The sequence below is a fragment of the Anolis carolinensis genome, chromosome 6, assembly GCF_035594765.1.
Source record: "Anolis carolinensis isolate JA03-04 chromosome 6, rAnoCar3.1.pri, whole genome shotgun sequence".
NCBI classification, from domain to species: domain Eukaryota; kingdom Metazoa; phylum Chordata; class Lepidosauria; order Squamata; family Dactyloidae; genus Anolis; species Anolis carolinensis.
In genome coordinates, this window is record NC_085846.1 from 90801712 (window position 1) to 90820595 (window position 18884).

At 37.7% G+C, this 18884-nt stretch overlaps 1 protein-coding gene across 6 annotated transcripts in view; it reads left to right on the plus strand.

Moving 5' to 3' along the window:
- ica1 (islet cell autoantigen 1) overlaps nt 1–18884 on the plus strand; it is a 67953-nt gene that overhangs the window by 26615 nt on the left and 22454 nt on the right. For all 6 annotated transcript variants that reach the window (XM_008112565.2, XM_008112564.2, XM_008112567.3 and 3 more), the window contains exons 7-9: nt 15238–15363; nt 15547–15645; nt 18482–18579. In XM_008112565.2, the coding sequence (XP_008110772.1) occupies nt 15238–15363; nt 15547–15645; nt 18482–18579 (323 nt within the window). The remainder of the gene's footprint in view (nt 1–15237; nt 15364–15546; nt 15646–18481; nt 18580–18884) is intronic.

Consider the following 18884-nt stretch of genomic DNA (forward strand, 5'->3'; position numbering starts at 1 on the left):
GGGTTCAAGAGATGATATGGGACTTTATGATTGAGCCCTGAAGGCCAGAATACACATTACTGGCCTAGGTAGATAAACAGCTGTTATAAGACATCTTCTAGGGTTTGGGAGGAGTGTCTCCTTTTGAAAAAATTGAACATAAATTTAGAGAGTACCTTGCTTCATAGTAAAATGTGAATGGAGTTGAAATAGGGTATGTCTTTCTGAAAGCCTTGTGCATTTCTTCTTTCATAAACACAAGTCCTCAGCTAAAGTCCTTGGGGAGAGAAACAGGAAGAGTGGGTGTAATGAAAAAAAATTCTGTCGGTGAGTCAATTCTGTCTACACTGTGTACTGGCTGTGACACTTTGAGGAAAAGAAACTTAAAATCTACTTACATTCATATTGAAAAGACTGAACTAAAAATACAAATCACTCACAATCTTGCTGAGCCTTTTAAAAGACAGTGTTCTCATTTTTTAGATTTTTAGGCCTATCAGTGGATTTTAAAGCACAAGCATTAACCTTTCTCCCTCTTTCCCACTTGTCTAAAAATAATAATCCTTCATAGAATCTGTGGCTGTATAGACTAGGCTGATTCAGAAGAAGAGCCCAATTCCATAACTATTTTATTATGCTAAACATCAGACTTTATAAGTGCATGTATTTGTAAAATAAAAGTGGAGCTGCAACAAGGAATGTAGAAATTAAGTCTCTGACACTATCACCAGATTGCTTTCACTCCACAGGTTGCATGAGGAGATTGTGAATCTCTTCTAAACTGTACTATGCCTTACTACCGTATTTCATGATTGCTTTGGGGGGAGGGGGAATAGAAAGGGAGATTCATGCTTGTGTATGTTTAAATTGTAAGGTTTTTTAAGCAATGTAAATGTATGAATCTTAAATTCTAGTTAAATTTAATTGCTGATTGAAGTTGTATAGTAAGTATGATCAATAGCTGTCAATATACAGTCATTTAGTATGTATTAAATTGCTAGGTGCAGTACATCAGTCTTGCTTGCCAGTTAAAAGCAGTGTAACAACATATGATAGAGATGCCCTTCAAATGAATAATGAAAATGGTGCTCTTTTAAAATAACAAAGCTTCTGGGAACATATTACATCATCCTAATATGTATTATTAGAGAGCTAAGAGGGAGCCATGAAGACAGTTCCATCTTGTCTTTTTACATCAGCTAGAGGCCCCTATCTGCAATAACATGCTATGCTAGTTTTATATCTGGAGCAGAATGAAGAAGGCGGGGCCGGGAAGACATCTTTCCACCATGTCTCCTGTATCAATTTAATGATATAATGATATATAATAATATTATACTATACTAATATTATAATACATTGTATATACATGTAATATTAATAATAATATTATGATGTAATACAATGTAATAATAATTATAATTCACTATTATAATTGTATATTTATATTACATGCAATATTACTAATAATATTGCGATAGAGTTGTATAATATAATATATTGTATGTATATATACTTGTAAACCGCCCTGAGTCCCCTTCGGGGTGAGAAGGGTGGTATATAAATGTCGCAAATAAATAAATAAGTATTACTTGCAGAATGTTGTAGTAATCATAACCTAACAAATGCTCTTGAGTGCTTTCCTTCTTCAGCTATCTCAATTTATTTAAAAAAAATATTAGGAAAAAGATTATTCAAGAGATCTTGAATTAATATACAGAATTTAAAATAGTAGTATTTCTTCGTTTCATTTTTGGGGGTTTTTTTTGGGGGGGGGGTTGCTATTTCTGGCAATGTAGCTAGCAGCCAATTTACCTTTGCAACCTTCATAAAATAAGTGGCAAGTATCATTCTTTATTACACTGCAGTATTTTCTGCTTTAGAACAAGTTCCCACAACCCATTCTTTGAAATATTTAGACTGATTTCTTACCATTCTATGATTCTACTTTCAGAACTATTGGACCTCATTGTCTAATATTTCAATCTCACCAATGTCACCATCTTTCCACAGTATTAGGATTACATGGTAAATAATCTAACTCGTGCAGAAACGTATAATACCTTTCAACACAAAAATCTTATGATGAGACAATTAAAAATGAAATAAGATATAGTCTCAGAAGATGAAACTCCAAAGTCAGAGCTTACTGGGGTACTGGACTCAAACTGGAAATTACATTCAATTGTTAATATGTTCAGAGGTAAAAAGAAAGTCTAAACCTGCAGAACACATATTATAGGAACATGGAATGTGACCAAGAGCAGATGTGATGATGAACTGCTAATATAAACAATTAGAATAAAACCAAAGAACACTAAACAAACCATTATGCCAAAATACAACCTGAGCTACATCCCCATAGAATTTAAAGGTAATGTAAAAATATAATTTGTGCTATTAAGCCAAATTTACTAGGAGCCAAAAGAACTCTGGCTGAAGCCAGGGACATTGTCAGAAAGGAATGCAAAAGGATACTATTTGGCACCAAAAAAGAAAGAAAAAGCCTTAATGGATGACCTTTGAAACCCTTCAAGCAAGTAAGAACAGACAAGAAACAAAAATAAAAGGTGATAGAAATAGAATGATCAAAAATCTACAATAAAGACTTTTACCATATATGGAGTGAGAAATGCCAAAGATCTATACTTCGAGCATCAAATTGGAATAAGAAAATAGGGCTGGCGAAAGAACAAATTAGAATGGATTTTGGGAGAATCTTTCAAGTGGTCTTTAGGGTGGTCATAATTTTGTTGTTTTTTACTTATGCAAGATATAATTGACTTAGAGTGCATCTACACCAGGCATGGGTAAACTTCATCTTGCAGGTGTTTAAAACTTCAACTCACAATTCCTAACAGCCAGTAGACTGTTAGGAATTCTGGGAGATGAAGTCCAAAACACCTGGAAGGCCTAAGTACGCCCATACCTGATCTCCACTGTAGAATGAATACAATTTGACACCACTTTAACTATGATGGTTCGGTGCTATGAAATCATAGGAGTTGAAGTTTGTCAAAGCACCGGGAATCATTGGCACAGAAGGCTAAATACCTTGTAAAACTACAGCTCCCTTGATTTAATTACATTGAGCCATGACAAGAGGTATCAAACAGCATTCATTCTACAGTGTAGGTGTACACCTAGTTTCGTTTCATACCTACACATGGTTATTTTTGGGATTTTTTTTAAAAAAAGCATTGAAATGTTATTTTTATTATGATGGTGGTATAGGATCTTATCCCTATAACTTCTATGTTAATTCTGAGAGTGCTATAACATTTTCTGTTAAAGAAGCAAGGCCCAGGAACACATCTGCTTGTTTAATAGAAATATAGCTTTAATCACCTTAAAAAATACATTAAAATATATTTGCTGTCCTGACATAAGCATATGAAGCCTGATGTGTCATTATAATTATTTTAAAATATATAATGATGCTATCTATGTCTGAGCAAGTTTTGTTTCTTTCAAGCAAAATTCCATCACCACCTGGCAAACATAAATGCCTTTAGCACAATTATAACAGTGAGACTCTTCACCGATGTCCAACAAGGCATTTCCTTTTCTCATCTTTCCTAGAATATTTGATAAAAAAATCAGTGGAATCACTGGTTTACATTTTTTCTCTCTATTTGAGTTTTCTCACAGCAATTTTGGGTTGCTTTCAGAAATACAGGAGCCCCAGTGGCGTAGCGGGTTAAACCGCTGAGCTGCTGAACTTGCTGACCAAAATTTTGGCAGTTTGAATCCGGGGAGTGGGGTGAGCTCCCGCTGTTAGCCCTAGCTTCTGCCAGCCTAGCAGCTTGAAAACATGCAAATGTAAGCAGACCAATAGGTACTGCTCCGGTGAGAAGATTACGGCGCTCCATGCAGTTATGCCGGCCACATGACCTTGGGGGGCATCTATGGACAACAACGGCTCTTCGGCTTGAGATGAACACCAATCCCCAGAGTCAGACACAGAGATGAGCACCAAGCCCCAGAGTCAGACACGACTAGACTTAATGTCAGAGGAAAACCATTTGTTATTTTAAGGTAGAATTTGAAATCACATTAGACTCATTGATCTCCTCTTTTATGAGGAATGTTCCAACTAATATGCTCTTCGCACGTTGGTGGTATTTACTAAATATTTATTTGTAATGATAGTATCATATTAAAAAATATAATGTACCATCTAGCAGTCACAGTCTACTTGCCCATAGAAAACCATGATAATCATCATTTTACAGTTACATAACTTACATATTTACTGAAATGTTAAGTAAACTCAGTTTACTTCACAGTGAAAGCAAGTAGCAGCACTCTATAAAGTACAGGCATTTATGAGAGTGTCTTCCTTTCTTTTTGGTAAGAGTATATTTCCATGCCTGTTATTTTCAATCAGTTAACATTTTTTAATTTTTGAAAATGGGAATCTTTGTAATATACATGCTTAAGACATGTGTTTAGTATGTCACTTCAAAATAAAAATCCATTTCCCTGTATCACATGTAAGCTAGTGTTGAAGAGTAGAAAACTCAGCTAAGGTCAGCTCAACTAAATCCTCATTGCACTATTATATATTACTAGCTGTGCCTGGCCACGCGTTGCTGTGGCGTTGTCTGGTGGTGTTGGTGAGAAATTGTTGAGGTAGTGGTGGTATTGAATGTCTGTTGTATGGCTGTCTTTATGTTTAGTATGCACACTGAAATGGATTATATGGCAGTGTGGAGTCAAGATAATCCAGTTCAAAGCAGATAATATAAGATTCTAAATGGGTTATATAGATGTGGAAGGGCCTTGAGTCTACACTGCCATATAATCCAGTTAAAATCTGATAATCTGTGGAAGAGGCCTAAGTGAGGCCTAACTGTGCCTGTCCCCTGGGCTGAGTAGGTTTGCTAGGAGACCAAATGGGTGGAGCTTAGCCTTCTAACTGGCAGCAATTGGATAAAAACAATTATTCATCTCCCTGTAATTAGGACTTTATTTTTCTTTTCTTTTTGTTGTATCAACCTAGAGCCGTGAATGATGGGTTGTGTTGTCAAATTTCGAGGTTGGGGGGCCTTTTGTTTTGTTGTTTTGTCCGCTGCCCTGATGCCATCACTCTTTTATATATATAGATTGGTCTTAATGACCTGTCTGCCAAAGTGTTGAGTTTTTACATACAGTACATAGTCTCTATTTCTCTCACATACATATCTGCCTACATTGTGGTGTCTATAGTTCTCAGAATTTTCTTTGTATGTTCATGTCATTTCATCACAGACCACCCACCTTTATTGTAGATTGTTTTCATTTTTACTCATTTATCCACTTTTCTTCAGTTTGTTATCAGTATCTCTCTTCACGTCTCATGCTACCTTTGTGGCCTAAGGTTTTGCACACTGTAACCCTTTTTTTCAGAAACCAAAGTCTCCATCTCCACCTGTATCCCAAGCCATGAAGTATTTTGCTTGTGCTATGATTCACCAGAAATAAACCTTGGAAATGCATTTAATCTCTTATTAACAAGCCAACATTAGTGCCCAAATAAAGCACAGTCTGAGCTCTGTGAGTGCATCATTTTTCCCAAATTAAGCAGAAGGTGTTTGAGGATTAAGCATTGAAACTGGAGGTCAGCTGTTACCAATAGTGCTGTGGGTTTTGAGGAGGCACAAATATAGGGGCGAAAGGGAGAAACATGCCAAGAAGAAAGCACATCAAGCAAACCTTTGTCGGGTAATCAATGCCCTCATTGTCCAAGCGGATCCAGAATAGGTCTCTAGAGAAGCTTAAGGACCCATCACCAAGACTCTATTTCTGTAAAACAATCATATTTAGCCACAAGAGATCTCCTGTGATGATGATGACTAATTACACTGACCAACACATCTTTTGGTGCCTCAAATGTTAGCCATATTTTTACTATATATTTTGGTGTACTGATTCCAAAAATGGCACCTGTTTTTCCTTATTGCCTCTAATTTTTGAGATACAAACATTCCGTATGCTATCTACCAGTTGCCATCTACTCACCTATAGAAAACCATGATAACCATATCTCAGAAACTAGAACTGATCCAGTCTATCCAATGCAATTTTCTGAATCAGTTCCCCAAATAACCCCAGGAACAGCCCTAAAAACTTAGACACCAAGATTTTTTGGTGGGCTGTATCAGAGGCAGTTCAACCACCAGGCCAACTAGGCAGTTGCCTGTGGCGCCATCTTGTTGGGGGCGCCATCGAGGCAACTCCTGTCTCCTGCGGCCTGCCTCCGCAAGGTATTGAACTGCTTTTTCTGTTGATTTGTTGTAAAACATGATGTGCTTAATTTGTAAAATCAATGTAATTTGATGTTTAATAGGCTTTTCCTTAATCCCTCCTTATTATCAAACATTTTTGCTTATCCAACACTTTTATTTTTCAGTGATTTGTTTGGGGGGGGGGGCAAAATTCTGTTTGCCTACACTTGAAAAATACCTAGGGCCAGCTCTGGGCTGTATTATAGTTTGCATAAATGTAGCCTTATCTTTAAAGGAACACTGCTGACAACATGCACAACACATCAAATAGATTTATAGAGATCAAGTAATTCTTCATTCCTTTTCCTTGAATACCAGAATGCTGCTTGAGAATCCAACTTTCCTCATAAAAATGTTCTTAATATTGTGTCCAGTTTGTAGTGCCATAGCAAATTGCACAGAGAGTTTACACAGTATATAAAATGAGATTAAGATAGAGCATGCACTCCTGGTCTAACATTAGTGACAGTGGTTACTCTTGGATCTGTTACTGCTATTAAGTCTTCTGCCTTTGATTGTATCAAATGGAAAGGAGTAGCAATTGTAGAAGCATCAGTGTGGTACAGTTGTTTGAGTGTTGAACTACGACTCTGGAGACCAAGATTTAAATCTTCTCTCGGCCATAGAAACTCACTGGCTGACCTTGGGCAGGTCACACATACATACCCTCAGCAGAAGGCCATGGCAAACCTTCTAAATTAATCTTTCTAAGAGAATCTTGTAATAAAGTCACCCTAGGGTTGCCATATGTTGGAAATCACTTAAAGACACACAACAACAACATCAACAATAATAGAAAGAGGAACTTTATTCTCCCTCTTCTGAAAACAGATAGGTGTATAAGAAGCATCTTAAATTAAAATTTCACACGACCTAATAGATTCCAACTCTATTTATTAAGTATAATTAAATGTGACAAACTTGTCCAATTTGAAGAGGTTGAATTATTTTGGCCCAAAACTAACTAAAGTACCCCAAGTGGGTCATTTTGCTGTGATATAGGGTATTCTAGGGATGGAAGGAGTTTGTTTTTCTCCATCTTGTATAGACTTACAAAACAGGGATCCACCAGAAAGTCATTTCACTTCTTTGAATAAAGACCCTTTTTTGGCTCCACCATTATTTTGTCTTGTGCCCTTGGAATCTCCCAAACAATTTGCCTCCTTCTCCAGGCTTTATCAAAAACAGAAATTGACTCTTGAGCTGAAAGAGGTAAATCACACTTACCTTTGACTTTCCTTTCTATAGTGCTGCCCAGGTTATACTTCCTTTCAGTATGAAAATATTGAGGCAAATCCCATTGAATTCTGAAGGCCTGCAAAACCAGTCATCTGTGTGTTTTTACTTTAATGTTGTCAATATTTGCATTCAAATCTGGAGTATGAAAGGCAAGTTTCATTTTATATTTGTCATTGTTTTTCTCACAAAAGCGGAGCAGATGGACCATATTAAGTATCGTTCCAATACTTTGATAAGGTCTAAAAAGTGAGGGTGGCAATTACTGGACATCACTGTATAGAAAAGAAAAGATCCACTCAACAGCTGGATTCCTTTCCTGCTTACTCTTCCATTCATTTTCCTTGACTCCTGTTTCCCAATTCTGATCCAGCTGTAATTCATTTTTATGTAGTTCTGTAGTCGAAACACTAATTGTACACACTATGGAGAAAGTAGAAAATACTTTTTATTTTTGTTAAATTTTTTTATTTTCATTTTGATCTCTGTCCTTATGCTAAAATGCATAAACATTTTATAGAAGTTGTATGACTTTCTTTTCATCGGGTTTTAATAGCCAGAGTGATTGACCAAGGTATTTTAGTTTTCATAAACACATATCTTTAAAAAGCTCTTCCATCCACTGGAATTTCTAATGGGAAGTCAGATTAAAAAATTAAATAAGAGCTATTTTGTTATAGGCTCCTCTGATCTGGTGGGTGCCTGCTGAATACAAACATGTTCAGAATCTTTGCAGATCCCCAGTACTAGGAATTAATAATACTCAGATTTTATCAGGAGAAAATGAAGTGTCCTGACCTCAGTCTTTTGTTCCCTTCAGATTTTAGAAATAAAAAGTAATTAACAGAGTGGTCCCTTACTCAGTTATGTCTCCTGATGATGCAGACTGATCTTAGATCCTCTGAGCCAGTAAAACAGTACTCTGCACTGGAGGAAAACATTTAACTAGTTCACTAAAGCTGCATCCTTTGCAGTCTTCCTGGGAATAAGCCCTTTTGAACTCAGTGAGACTTAACTTTGTATAAACATACATAGGATTGTGCTGTAAATTCTTGTAGCGTAGCATTTTTGTAACAATATAGTCATAACATTTCCAGTAAAATTTGGCAGTACCAAATTGGCATTTACAAGCAATTCACTGAAATGTATTTCCCATAGAAAACTGACATTTTTCCATAGCATCTTGCATCAAGAAAGAGAGATTGGACTCAGAAATGGTGGAGAGGAATGTAAGGCCATAATTGTGTTAACAAGAAACGAAGGAAGAGAACTCGTATATTTACTGTCTAAAATAGAGGTGGGCAGAGCGCAGCTTTTCGGATGTATGCTCCAGGGATTCCCAGGGATCAAAAATATCCTTTAGGGCAGTGGTTTTCAACCTTTGGGTCCCCAGGTGTTTTGGCCTACTTCTCCCAGAAATCCCGGCCAGTTTACCAGTTGTTAGGATTTCTGGGAGTTGATGGCCAAAACATCTGGGGACCCACAGGTTGAGCTCTAGGGATTGGGAAGGATATTTCCACCATGTTTGGAGCCCCCTGGAGCCCTCAATGCCAAAATGAAAGTTTTGCATTATGTTTCCAGGGAAAAAAAATATTTTGAAATCACCAAAAATGCACTCCTTGCATTCAAGAATGCTCTCATGTCCCCAGAGGCTATTTGGGATGTTGTTGTTTTTTCAGTTTTTGTTTTATTTTCGAGGGAGCAGAGTATGGTGTTTGGGTGTTGTCCTCCAAGGTGTAATTCTAATGTCCCAACCATACAGCTTGCCATAATTGCTCATCTGAATCTTGCCTCTGTCAAGCACATCAGGAATTGCAGCCATTTCCAATCACTAAAAATCCATAAATGGTCTTAGTTTCAATTATTCATTTGGACCATTCTCTTAAAGCAAGTTATGGATTATTTTTGATGAAAGGTCTAAGGAAAATTGGCTGCTTCTGTGAATTTACTTTATTATTAGCTCTGTTTTAGGCATCTGCTGAATTTGAGCTTCTTCATTTAGCACTATGCTGAAACTAATGTACTGAATCAAATAATTGCACATTTGAGCTTTAACTGTATGGTTAGCAGTAACACTACTTCACATGTCACATAGCATTACAGTTATTTCAAGTTTTGTATGGAACAGAAAGGAAGGTGCAGAAGAATGTTCAGGGGAATGCTATAACTGGCTAAAAATGTTTGCACTGGGTCAAAAGAGCTGTGATTCAAAACATGGAGTTTAGTGTATTAATATTATTATCATTTTATCTGAAGGTGCAGGGATTTCCAAAAGTAGGACCAGACCCATGTTTATGCTCTTTTCCAAATGGAATGCTTAGTGTCCTTCTCTACTGTCTTGGATGTAAAGCACCTTTTACTGTATAAGAAAATCTCTGTATGAAATAAGATCTAGCCATTTTAATAATACTTGATACTAAAACCTTTTCCTGACTTGGCAAAGAAAAAAATGTAACATTTGGTAACATAGTAGTACTCTACATCTAACTGGTACAAAAGGCATATGTTCTCAAGTTGCATACTAGGTCAAACAGATCAAATGTTTATCATCATTAGTTCTTTAGAAATTATCAGTTCCTTGAAAGAAATAATGGGCTATTAGATTGGACGTTTTCTTTTTTAAATTATATTTGTAATATATTTGTAGTAAACCAAATGGATTAAAAAGCTCTAGGATAGATGTTGTACCATATAGTGAGATAGGATTCTGGATTGTAGGATGTTATTTTAATCATATTTTTTCAAAGACAAATACTGATATCAGTTTGAAACACACAACACTTGCTTGAAGCACATTAGGGTTCTATATTGTAAGCAGTTTTAGTAATGAACTTTGGAATGTGTGGCATACGGATTTTTTCCTGTTGCATAGAACATTTAAAAAATAAGATTCAGGGGTTGATCTGTGCAGATTTATAGCATGGTGTGGATACTGAATGCTGAGTTTACACAGAGATACTTTATTTTGCTTTTAACATTCACACTGTAAGGCTACCTATATGCGTTTTATGAATGTTTTATGTAAGTTAATTTTTAACTGATTTATAGTGTACTAGCTTGGGGTCCCGGCGGTGCCCGGGTTATTAGTAGACGGCATTGAGTTGTTTGGGGATGTGAGGAAATATCACTTAAGTTTGGTCCAGATCCGTCATCAGCTGGGTTCAGTGCTGTCTGTATAAGGGTGAACTACAACTCCCAGAGCCAAAGGAGAATCACCCCGAAACCCTGCCTGTATGCTCAGTTGGGCATGATGAGGCAGTGTGCCAAGTTTGGTCCAGATCCGAAGTTGGCTGGGTTCAGTGCTGTCTATATAAGGGTGAACTATAACTCCCAGAGCCAAAGGACCTAGCAACCCGAAAGATAGTTGCATCTATCAAGTAGGAAATAAGGTACCACTTATAAAGTGGGGAGGCAAATTTAACTAATTTATGACGTTGGAATGAGGAAGTGCCGTCACAGTGGATCAACCTATTTACGTACTGCCGCCTGACCTTGTTGAAGGAGAGTGCTGTATCCAAAAGACACAGGCAAAAGCTGCTCTGTTTGGAACAGGGAAAATGGCCGCCTCTTTTGCGGCCTAGCACAATGGAGCCAGGCTGCAAGGCCTGAAACGTGTTAGCAAAATGATCAAAGGCGGCTTGGATTGGGGCTTTGGGGGCTAGAAGTGTTCATAAGCATATCATTAAAAAGATAATAACAATGTTCTCTGCTGTCTTTTGAGGAAAGTAGGGCCTTACAAAGAAGTTGAAAGCTGAGGCAAGATGGCGTCTTCCTTTTGGGCCTAGCGGCGTGGGGCCAGCCTGGAAGGCCTTAAACATGTCAGCAGAGGGGCCAAAGGGGGCCATCTGTTGTCAGTGGGTTCATGGATCGTAGGGGTGATGTGTGTCAAGTTTGGTTCAGGTCCGGCCTTTCTGGTGGTGGCAGTGGTGTTTTTTATTACCAAAGTGTAGGCCGAAAGCTGTTAACTCTCCCAAAGCTAGCATCGTTCTGAGGAGATAAGTAGGCCGAACGAAGCCAGTTGGTAGAAGTTTTTCCCTCAGCAATCCCAGTGGCCTGTGAAAGTGGCGGCCAATCAGAGCTGGCCCATATTCCGGCCGGCCAATCAGAAAGCTGATCCATATTCCGCCAGGCCAATCAAAACGCGAGCACATATTCCGCCAGGCCAATCAAAACGCTGATGCGTGCAGATTCCAGTAAGCTGGCCTTTTGCAGTTGACAGATTGTAATTTTGTCAATGTTTATTGTTTCCAAATTCCGGCTGAGATCTTTTGGCACAGCACCCAGTGTGCCAATTACCACCGGGACCACCTGTACTGATTTCTGCCAGAGTCTTTGCAGTTTGATCTTGAGGTCCTATAGCAGCTGAGTTTTTCCTGTTGTTTTTCATCAATCTGACTGTCACCTGGTATGGCGACATCAATAATCCAAACCTTTTTCTTTTCTATGACTGTGAGGTCTGATGTGTTGTGTTTCAGAACTTTGTCAGTCTGGATTTGAAAGTCCCACAGTATCTTTGCGTGTTCATTTTCCATTACCGTTGCAGGTTTGTGATCCCACCAGTTCTTTACTGCTGGGAGGTGGTACTTGTGACATAAATTCCAATGAATCATTTGGGCCACATAGTTGTGCCTCTGTAGTCTGTCAGTGAGATTTTCTTACAGCAGCTGAGGATATGATCAATGGTTTCGTCAGCTTCCTTGCACAGTCTGCATTTTGGATCATCAGCTGATTTTTGGATCTTGGCCTTAATTGCATTTGTTCTGATGGCTTGCTCCTGAGCTGCAAGAATCAGGCCTTCTGTCTCCTTCTTCAGGGTCCAGTTCGTGAGCCATAGCCAGGTCTTCGCCTTATCAACTTTTCCTTCAATTTTGTCAAGGAACTTTCCATGTAATGCTTTGTTGTGCCAGCTGTCAGCTCGGATTTGTAGTGCAGTTTTCTTGCACTGATTCTTTGTCTGTTGTGCTTTGAGGAGTTTCTGATTTTTGACTTTAGTCAAAGCAGGTTCTTCACTTTGCTTTACATATTCTGCCAGGGCATGTTCTTCTTCTTTGACTGCTTGTTTTACTTGTAAGAGTCCTCTGCCACTAGACCTTCTAGGCAGATATAGCCAATCAACATCACTGCGAGGGTGTAGTGAATGATGAATGGTCATGAGCTTTCTTGTTTTTCTGTCCAAATTGTCCAGTTCCACCTGCGTCCAGTTTATGATGCCAGCGGTATATCTTATGACAGGTATGGCCCAGGTGTTTATGGCCTTGATGGTGTTGCCTCCATTGAGCTTGCTTTTGAGAATTTTTCTGACTCTTTGTGTATATTCTTTGCTGACCACAGTTTTCACGTGTTCATGCTTGATGTTGTCCAGCTGTCATATGCCCAGATATTTATAGGCCTCTGGCTGGTGACACTTTATCGTTTGGCCATTAGGCATATTTATGCCCTCACTTTCAATGATTTTTTCCCTTCTTCAGTGCCACTGTCGAACATTTATCCAAACCAAACTCCAAGCTGATATCAGCGCTAAAAATTTGGACAGTGTTAGTTAGAGACTGGATTTCAGTTTCAGTTTTCCCATACAGTTTCAGGTCATCCATATACATCAGATGTGAAATTTTGTGAGATTTCTTGGAGGTTTGATAGCCAAGGTATGTTTTTTGTGAGATTGTTGACAAAGGGATCATGGCAATAATGAAAATCAGAGAGGACAATGAGTCTCCCTGGAAAATTCCTCTTCTGATCTTAACAAGTCCATAGCTTTCATTTCCAACAAACAGTTCAGTTTTCCAGTGCCCCATCATGTTTTCAATAAAAGTGCCACTTAATTATTATAAGGGTCTTCTCTACAGGAATGCCCGGTTTTGCAGCATCCTCCCCTTGGAGGCTCAATTGTACCAGCATTGCTCTTCTTCAGACACCAAATTAAAACATGATTGTTTATGAAAGCTTTTGGGAACTAGCCAGTTTTACCGTAACCCTCCCAAGAATATGGTTTTAATTCATTTAAAATTATTTTAACTTTTTAAAGATTTTAATTTGTGAATTACTTAATATGTTTTCTACTCTTTTAAAATTATTTTAATTATGTATACTTTTTACATTTATTAGATTGATTTTATTGTATGTTGCCTTGAGATCCATGGACAGAATGAGATGTAAACATTTTAATTAAGTAATCAATTAAAGAATTCTTGTAACGAGTATCCTTTTTCTTTTAAAGGAAGCTATATCCAGCTCACATTGTTTATTCTTTGAATTGGTATATCAGTAAATATATGAATAAATATTGCTTAAGTGTCAGCATGCATTTTATTCATAATGTATTAAAATTGGCACATTTTGAAACAGGAACTCGGTGTTGGGTCAACTGGAAGATGAGGAGCTGCTGTAATTTTTTTCTGGACATTCTTTCCTTTTGCAGGATAGAGCTATGTTTGCCACATAGCTTGCCCTGTGTCCTTTAAAATAGCCTCATTCCTTTAAAGGCAGTGATAGATACTGACCCATCAAAAGTGTTGTCGTAAACTTCAGCTGTCAGTGCAGTGCCCATCTACCAATGGAAATGATGTATGAATGGAGGAAATCATCTTGTGCTTTGCTTCAGGCAATGAAATATTTTGAGCAGGTTCCACTCACACAGAAAAAGTTAAAAGTGTGAATTGTCTCTTATGCAAATAGTCTTGGAATATGCACTTAAAAAACAGTATGCAAATCAGAACAACACTTAAATGACATTATTGGCTATTGTTCTTAAGTCACTGATTACTGTGCCCCATAATTTTTTTCCAAAGGGAGAAGAAAGGAACATTGATTAATAAATAGATTTCATGCAGATAGGCCTACTTTAATAAACTTAATCTCTCATTCAGTTGGCACTGTTAGGATCATGAAAAATTAAGTGCATTTCCGTGTAGGAAATTATATAGATGAGGTTCAAGGTTACAGATGTGAATATGGTCTGAGTGCTCGGCTACTGAAAAATATAGCCTTAATTATTTTACTGGAAGAAAATGATTTATTAAATATTTTTATACAGATTCTGTTCTTGACCTAGAAATGGTACAATTGACCTGAGAAGAAACAAATCAGTTTTTTCTATTCCTGTCTTGTCATAGAATCATAGAGTTGGAAGAGACCACTAGGGCTATCCAGTCCAACTATTCTGCCATGCAGGAACACACAGTCAAAGGACCCCCAACAAATAGCCATTTAGCCTCTGCTTAAAATCCTCCAAGCAAGAGTACTCAAAGGCAGCTTATTTCATTGCTGAAAAGCTCTTTCCATCGGTATAGATCAATACTGTAATGCCTCTGTTCTTCTGGTAGGGAAGAAATAATGTTCTCATGTGTTAATTGTGGATAGATGAACTCTATTCTATTTGATAAGGGAAGTAGACAGCAACAACACACCAAGCACTTTGCAGACTTTTCCCATCACAATGTTGAAACTTGTGTGTATCAGGTTTGAAGTGGTTGTTTTTGCTTATGCATGAAAGGTATTTCATTTGGTAGTGTGGAATTTGCTTAGCTTTGATGAATAATATTTGTCCCCAGTACCAGGAAATGTCTCTGAGAATGTATTAATTGAAGGTTATCATGTCCCTTCAATCAATACAAACAAATATTGACATTGATTAATTATATTAGTATTGTAAAAATAACTTTGAAAACAAGAAAGGTGTGCTAGAGAAGTCATTTTATAGGGTTCTTTCAATGTCTGAAGGAATACTTCATCTTTCACATATTCTACGTTTCAATAGGTCCAAGCACAAGTCCGTCTCACAAAACTGAACTTTGACAAACTGAAAACTGATGTCTGTCAAAAAGTGGATCTCCTTGGAGCAAGCAGATGTAATCTCCTGTCTCATGTGCTGGCAACATACCAGGTATCCAAACATAAATAATCAATGAAACCACTGATCTGTATTTAGCAGTGAAATCCAGACAACTTCATACAGAAATATGATAAGTGGTTTTCCTTACTGCATAAATCTGGTGGAATATTCCTGAAATATTTGATATCTTATTCGCACATGAGTGTTGTGCAAATATGTTTCTTTCTGTTTCAGACAATGCTTCTTAATTTTTGGAAAAGAACATCTCATACCATGGCAGCTATCCATGAAAGTTTCAGAGGCTATCAGCCATATGAATTCAAAACATTGAAGGTAAGAAATGTTTATCGTCAAGTATTTCTACTCTTCATGGGTCCTATCACGGCCCCTCCCTGTAGCTAATGGCATGATTGGCCAAATGCATGTATTCACCAGTTCTCTCCTCAGTACCTTACCTTTTGTGCACTGATGTTAGTACATACACCGAGATATATATTGTATAGATATATTTGTGTTGAGCCAGTGAGATCTGGGAATTAGTGGTAATTAGTACCCAGGTTTTAAACACAAACAACTATCAGTGTTCCTCCTCCCGTAGCACCATTTATCCTGAACATCTGGGAAACATAGCAATTCCTTGAGACTTTAGGTTAGCAGCTTGAGAAAGCTGGCAAGTGTACTGAAAATGGATGGAAGGTTGGACATTTTAGGTAGTGGTCAGAAATGACTATATTTAGGGATTTCAAGTATTTTGAATCTCAAGATGGGAGAGTCTGTAGGATTATTGCATGGAGGACAAAAGCTACATCTTTTGACAGGCCAGGTGATAGGTTCCTGGCAACATATACTAGGTTAAGTGGTAGTTCTTGTTGGATCAGGATACATAATCAAAAGTAAAGATGCAAGAAATGGACTGAAGTCTATTACTAGTTTGAAAACAGTTTTATTGGATACAGTAGCAATTATAAAGTCTGTAAGAAAAAATTAATTATTTACAAGTGAACCTCTAAATGTCTAGGTTTTTAAAACTACTTTTAGGTATTTGCTGTTCACAGTTCTGACCAGCAATGTTGTGGTGATCTGAACTAGGTTCATTTGCCTACAGTGTTGTTATGACATGATCTGGTTGCGTAATGATATTATTACTAGGAAGAAACCATTTTTAATCTCATAGACACATGCAAATTGATTAAACTTTTACCCAAGAATGAATGGATCAGTCTGTTTCCTGACTATATCATTTTCAAATGTGTGTATGCATAAGTGTGGGTCTCCAGGATGGACTGGGGGAGAGGAGTAGGAAAGAGCTGAGGCAGGTAGGTGAGATGGTGATGACAGTAGCTTTGGTAAGAAGGCAAGAGCATCAGGAAGGAGTTGTGGCAGTTCCTATTACATTGGCAGTGCTCTCTCTGTCTGCTCTGGAGACATATGTACCACCAGACCTCCCTTCTCCTGTCACCATCCCCTCTCCCTCACTTGAGTGAGTGTGTCAGCAAGAATGTGAGGGAAGGTGCAAATGGCCAGACTCAGCCACCATCCCACCAGTACAGATACTTTTGTGTGTTACATATAGTTTTGGGGCCTACTAGAGAAAGTTGAAGGCCAACTGTAGTTGGATTTGAGGAACATTACTTTGACTGCCTCGGCAACCACTCCAGTTCCTGTTTGTGTATATCAGGGGTGGACAAAGTGCCAACTACCCGCTGGATGTTCCCCACAGCACTATTTCTGTGACCCCCAGAGCATGTCTAGGTCGTTTCCCCCCCCCCCCAATCAATAACTCCTCCCCCCCCCCCAAAAATCCCCTACAGCCTTAAAGGTGAATGGAGTGCAGCCTTCCAAGGTCTCCCCGAAGATCAGGTCAGCCTCTTACTCTCCTGGCAGTTGCCACCCTCTGATGCAGATCCCCTTATAAGAAAGCCATATACAAATTTAAATACATACTTCTTTCCAAAAAGACTAACAATTTCAGTTAAGAGGTAGCTATTCCAGACAAAATAATTCTTTAAAATAATGACTCCAGTACAATTTTTACTAATTTGCCTGCAAATGCATCAAAAAAGGAAAAGAAGAGCTTTTAGCTTGTGTAAAGCTGCCGTGTTTGATCATATATGCTCTCCAATATAAATGCTTCTTTTTCCAAGCTTGGCTAGGAAACTGTATTCTTTAATAATAACTTTGCCATTGTCAGTTCACCATTTATGGTAAGTTAATTATTGGGGGATAGGAGTGGACAAATGCCCTTCATACACTTCTGATCCAAGTAAATGCTTATCCAAATGGTTATTTTGGGGGAAATGAAAATGTGTATTTTTTAACTAGAAGTGCCTAAAATTACTGAAAGTAACATAAGTTACTTGTTTTAATCCAAAGAAAGATCAAAATTGTATTGGCAGGACTTTGGCCATACCTCCATTAGTGAATCAGTCTACTTAGCTCTGAACAGCCCAGAAACTGAGCTTGATAAGAGGAAATATCTATCACACATTTATTTTATTTTGCTTACTATATTTGTATAAAGCTGCAGAACAGTTTGTTCCTGGAAGAGGGGGAATACCATATAAAAAGACAATGTGTGATATTTAAAAATATAACATTTTGACAAAACAATTTTGGGCATCAACAGTTCTAGAGAGAATGGTATATGATAGCACATAACAGTGGCACAGAACACTAGACATTGTAAGTTGTATTTAAAAGGTCTGTGCAGATTTCCATGTAGCACTGAAATCATCTCTTAAAAAGTCAGCAGGGGAGCCTCTCTGAAGAGCACTCTATAACCAGAATGTTGTCAATACAAAGGTCCACTTCTTGGCAGCCACTCAGTTCATTTTACTTGGTGGGAGCACCAAGAGCAGGCCTTTGAAGAAGATCTCACTTTTTCAAGCAGGATACCATAAGAGGCAAACTATCTTTCAGTTATTGTAGTCCAGCCTTTAAGATTAAAAACAGCTCCTTGAATTGGTTCTAAAAGTTTATCGTGAACCGGTGTGGGTAAATAAACACTAATGTGATGTAGTTACTTATGTGGAAAACTAGGTCATCACTTGGTTCATATTTAGCTTTTACTTTACAGATTGCCATACACTTTATAAAGCAAAAGATTAAAAGATTTTTCATCATTCATTATTAATTGTGGATGTTCTTTTTCATATATACATTGACCTAGAGCCTACAAGAACCTGCATGTAAATTAATGGAAAGTGAGGAAAAGGAAGGAGAACTGCAACTAGAGAACACCAAATCAGAAGATGATCGACAGAGTCAGTAAGTCATAGGATATGCATCCCTTCAAATGATCTTTTGGCTAATTGTGCCCTTTAAGCTCATTCTAGCTGAACATTTTGGAAGAAATGCTAGTTTCTAACCTCATGCTAGTTAATCCCTTAGACATCAATCAGTGACTTCTTGCTGCTTTACTCTCATGAGCTTCTATCCTTTCACCTAGTAATTTTTCACAGTATTTGAAATTTGTGCAGGACAGCACAAAATGGAGGAACATAAAAATCTGAAAGGAATAACTATAAAATGTATAAGATAATAGTCAAAATAAAAGAAGAAAAAAACAAAGA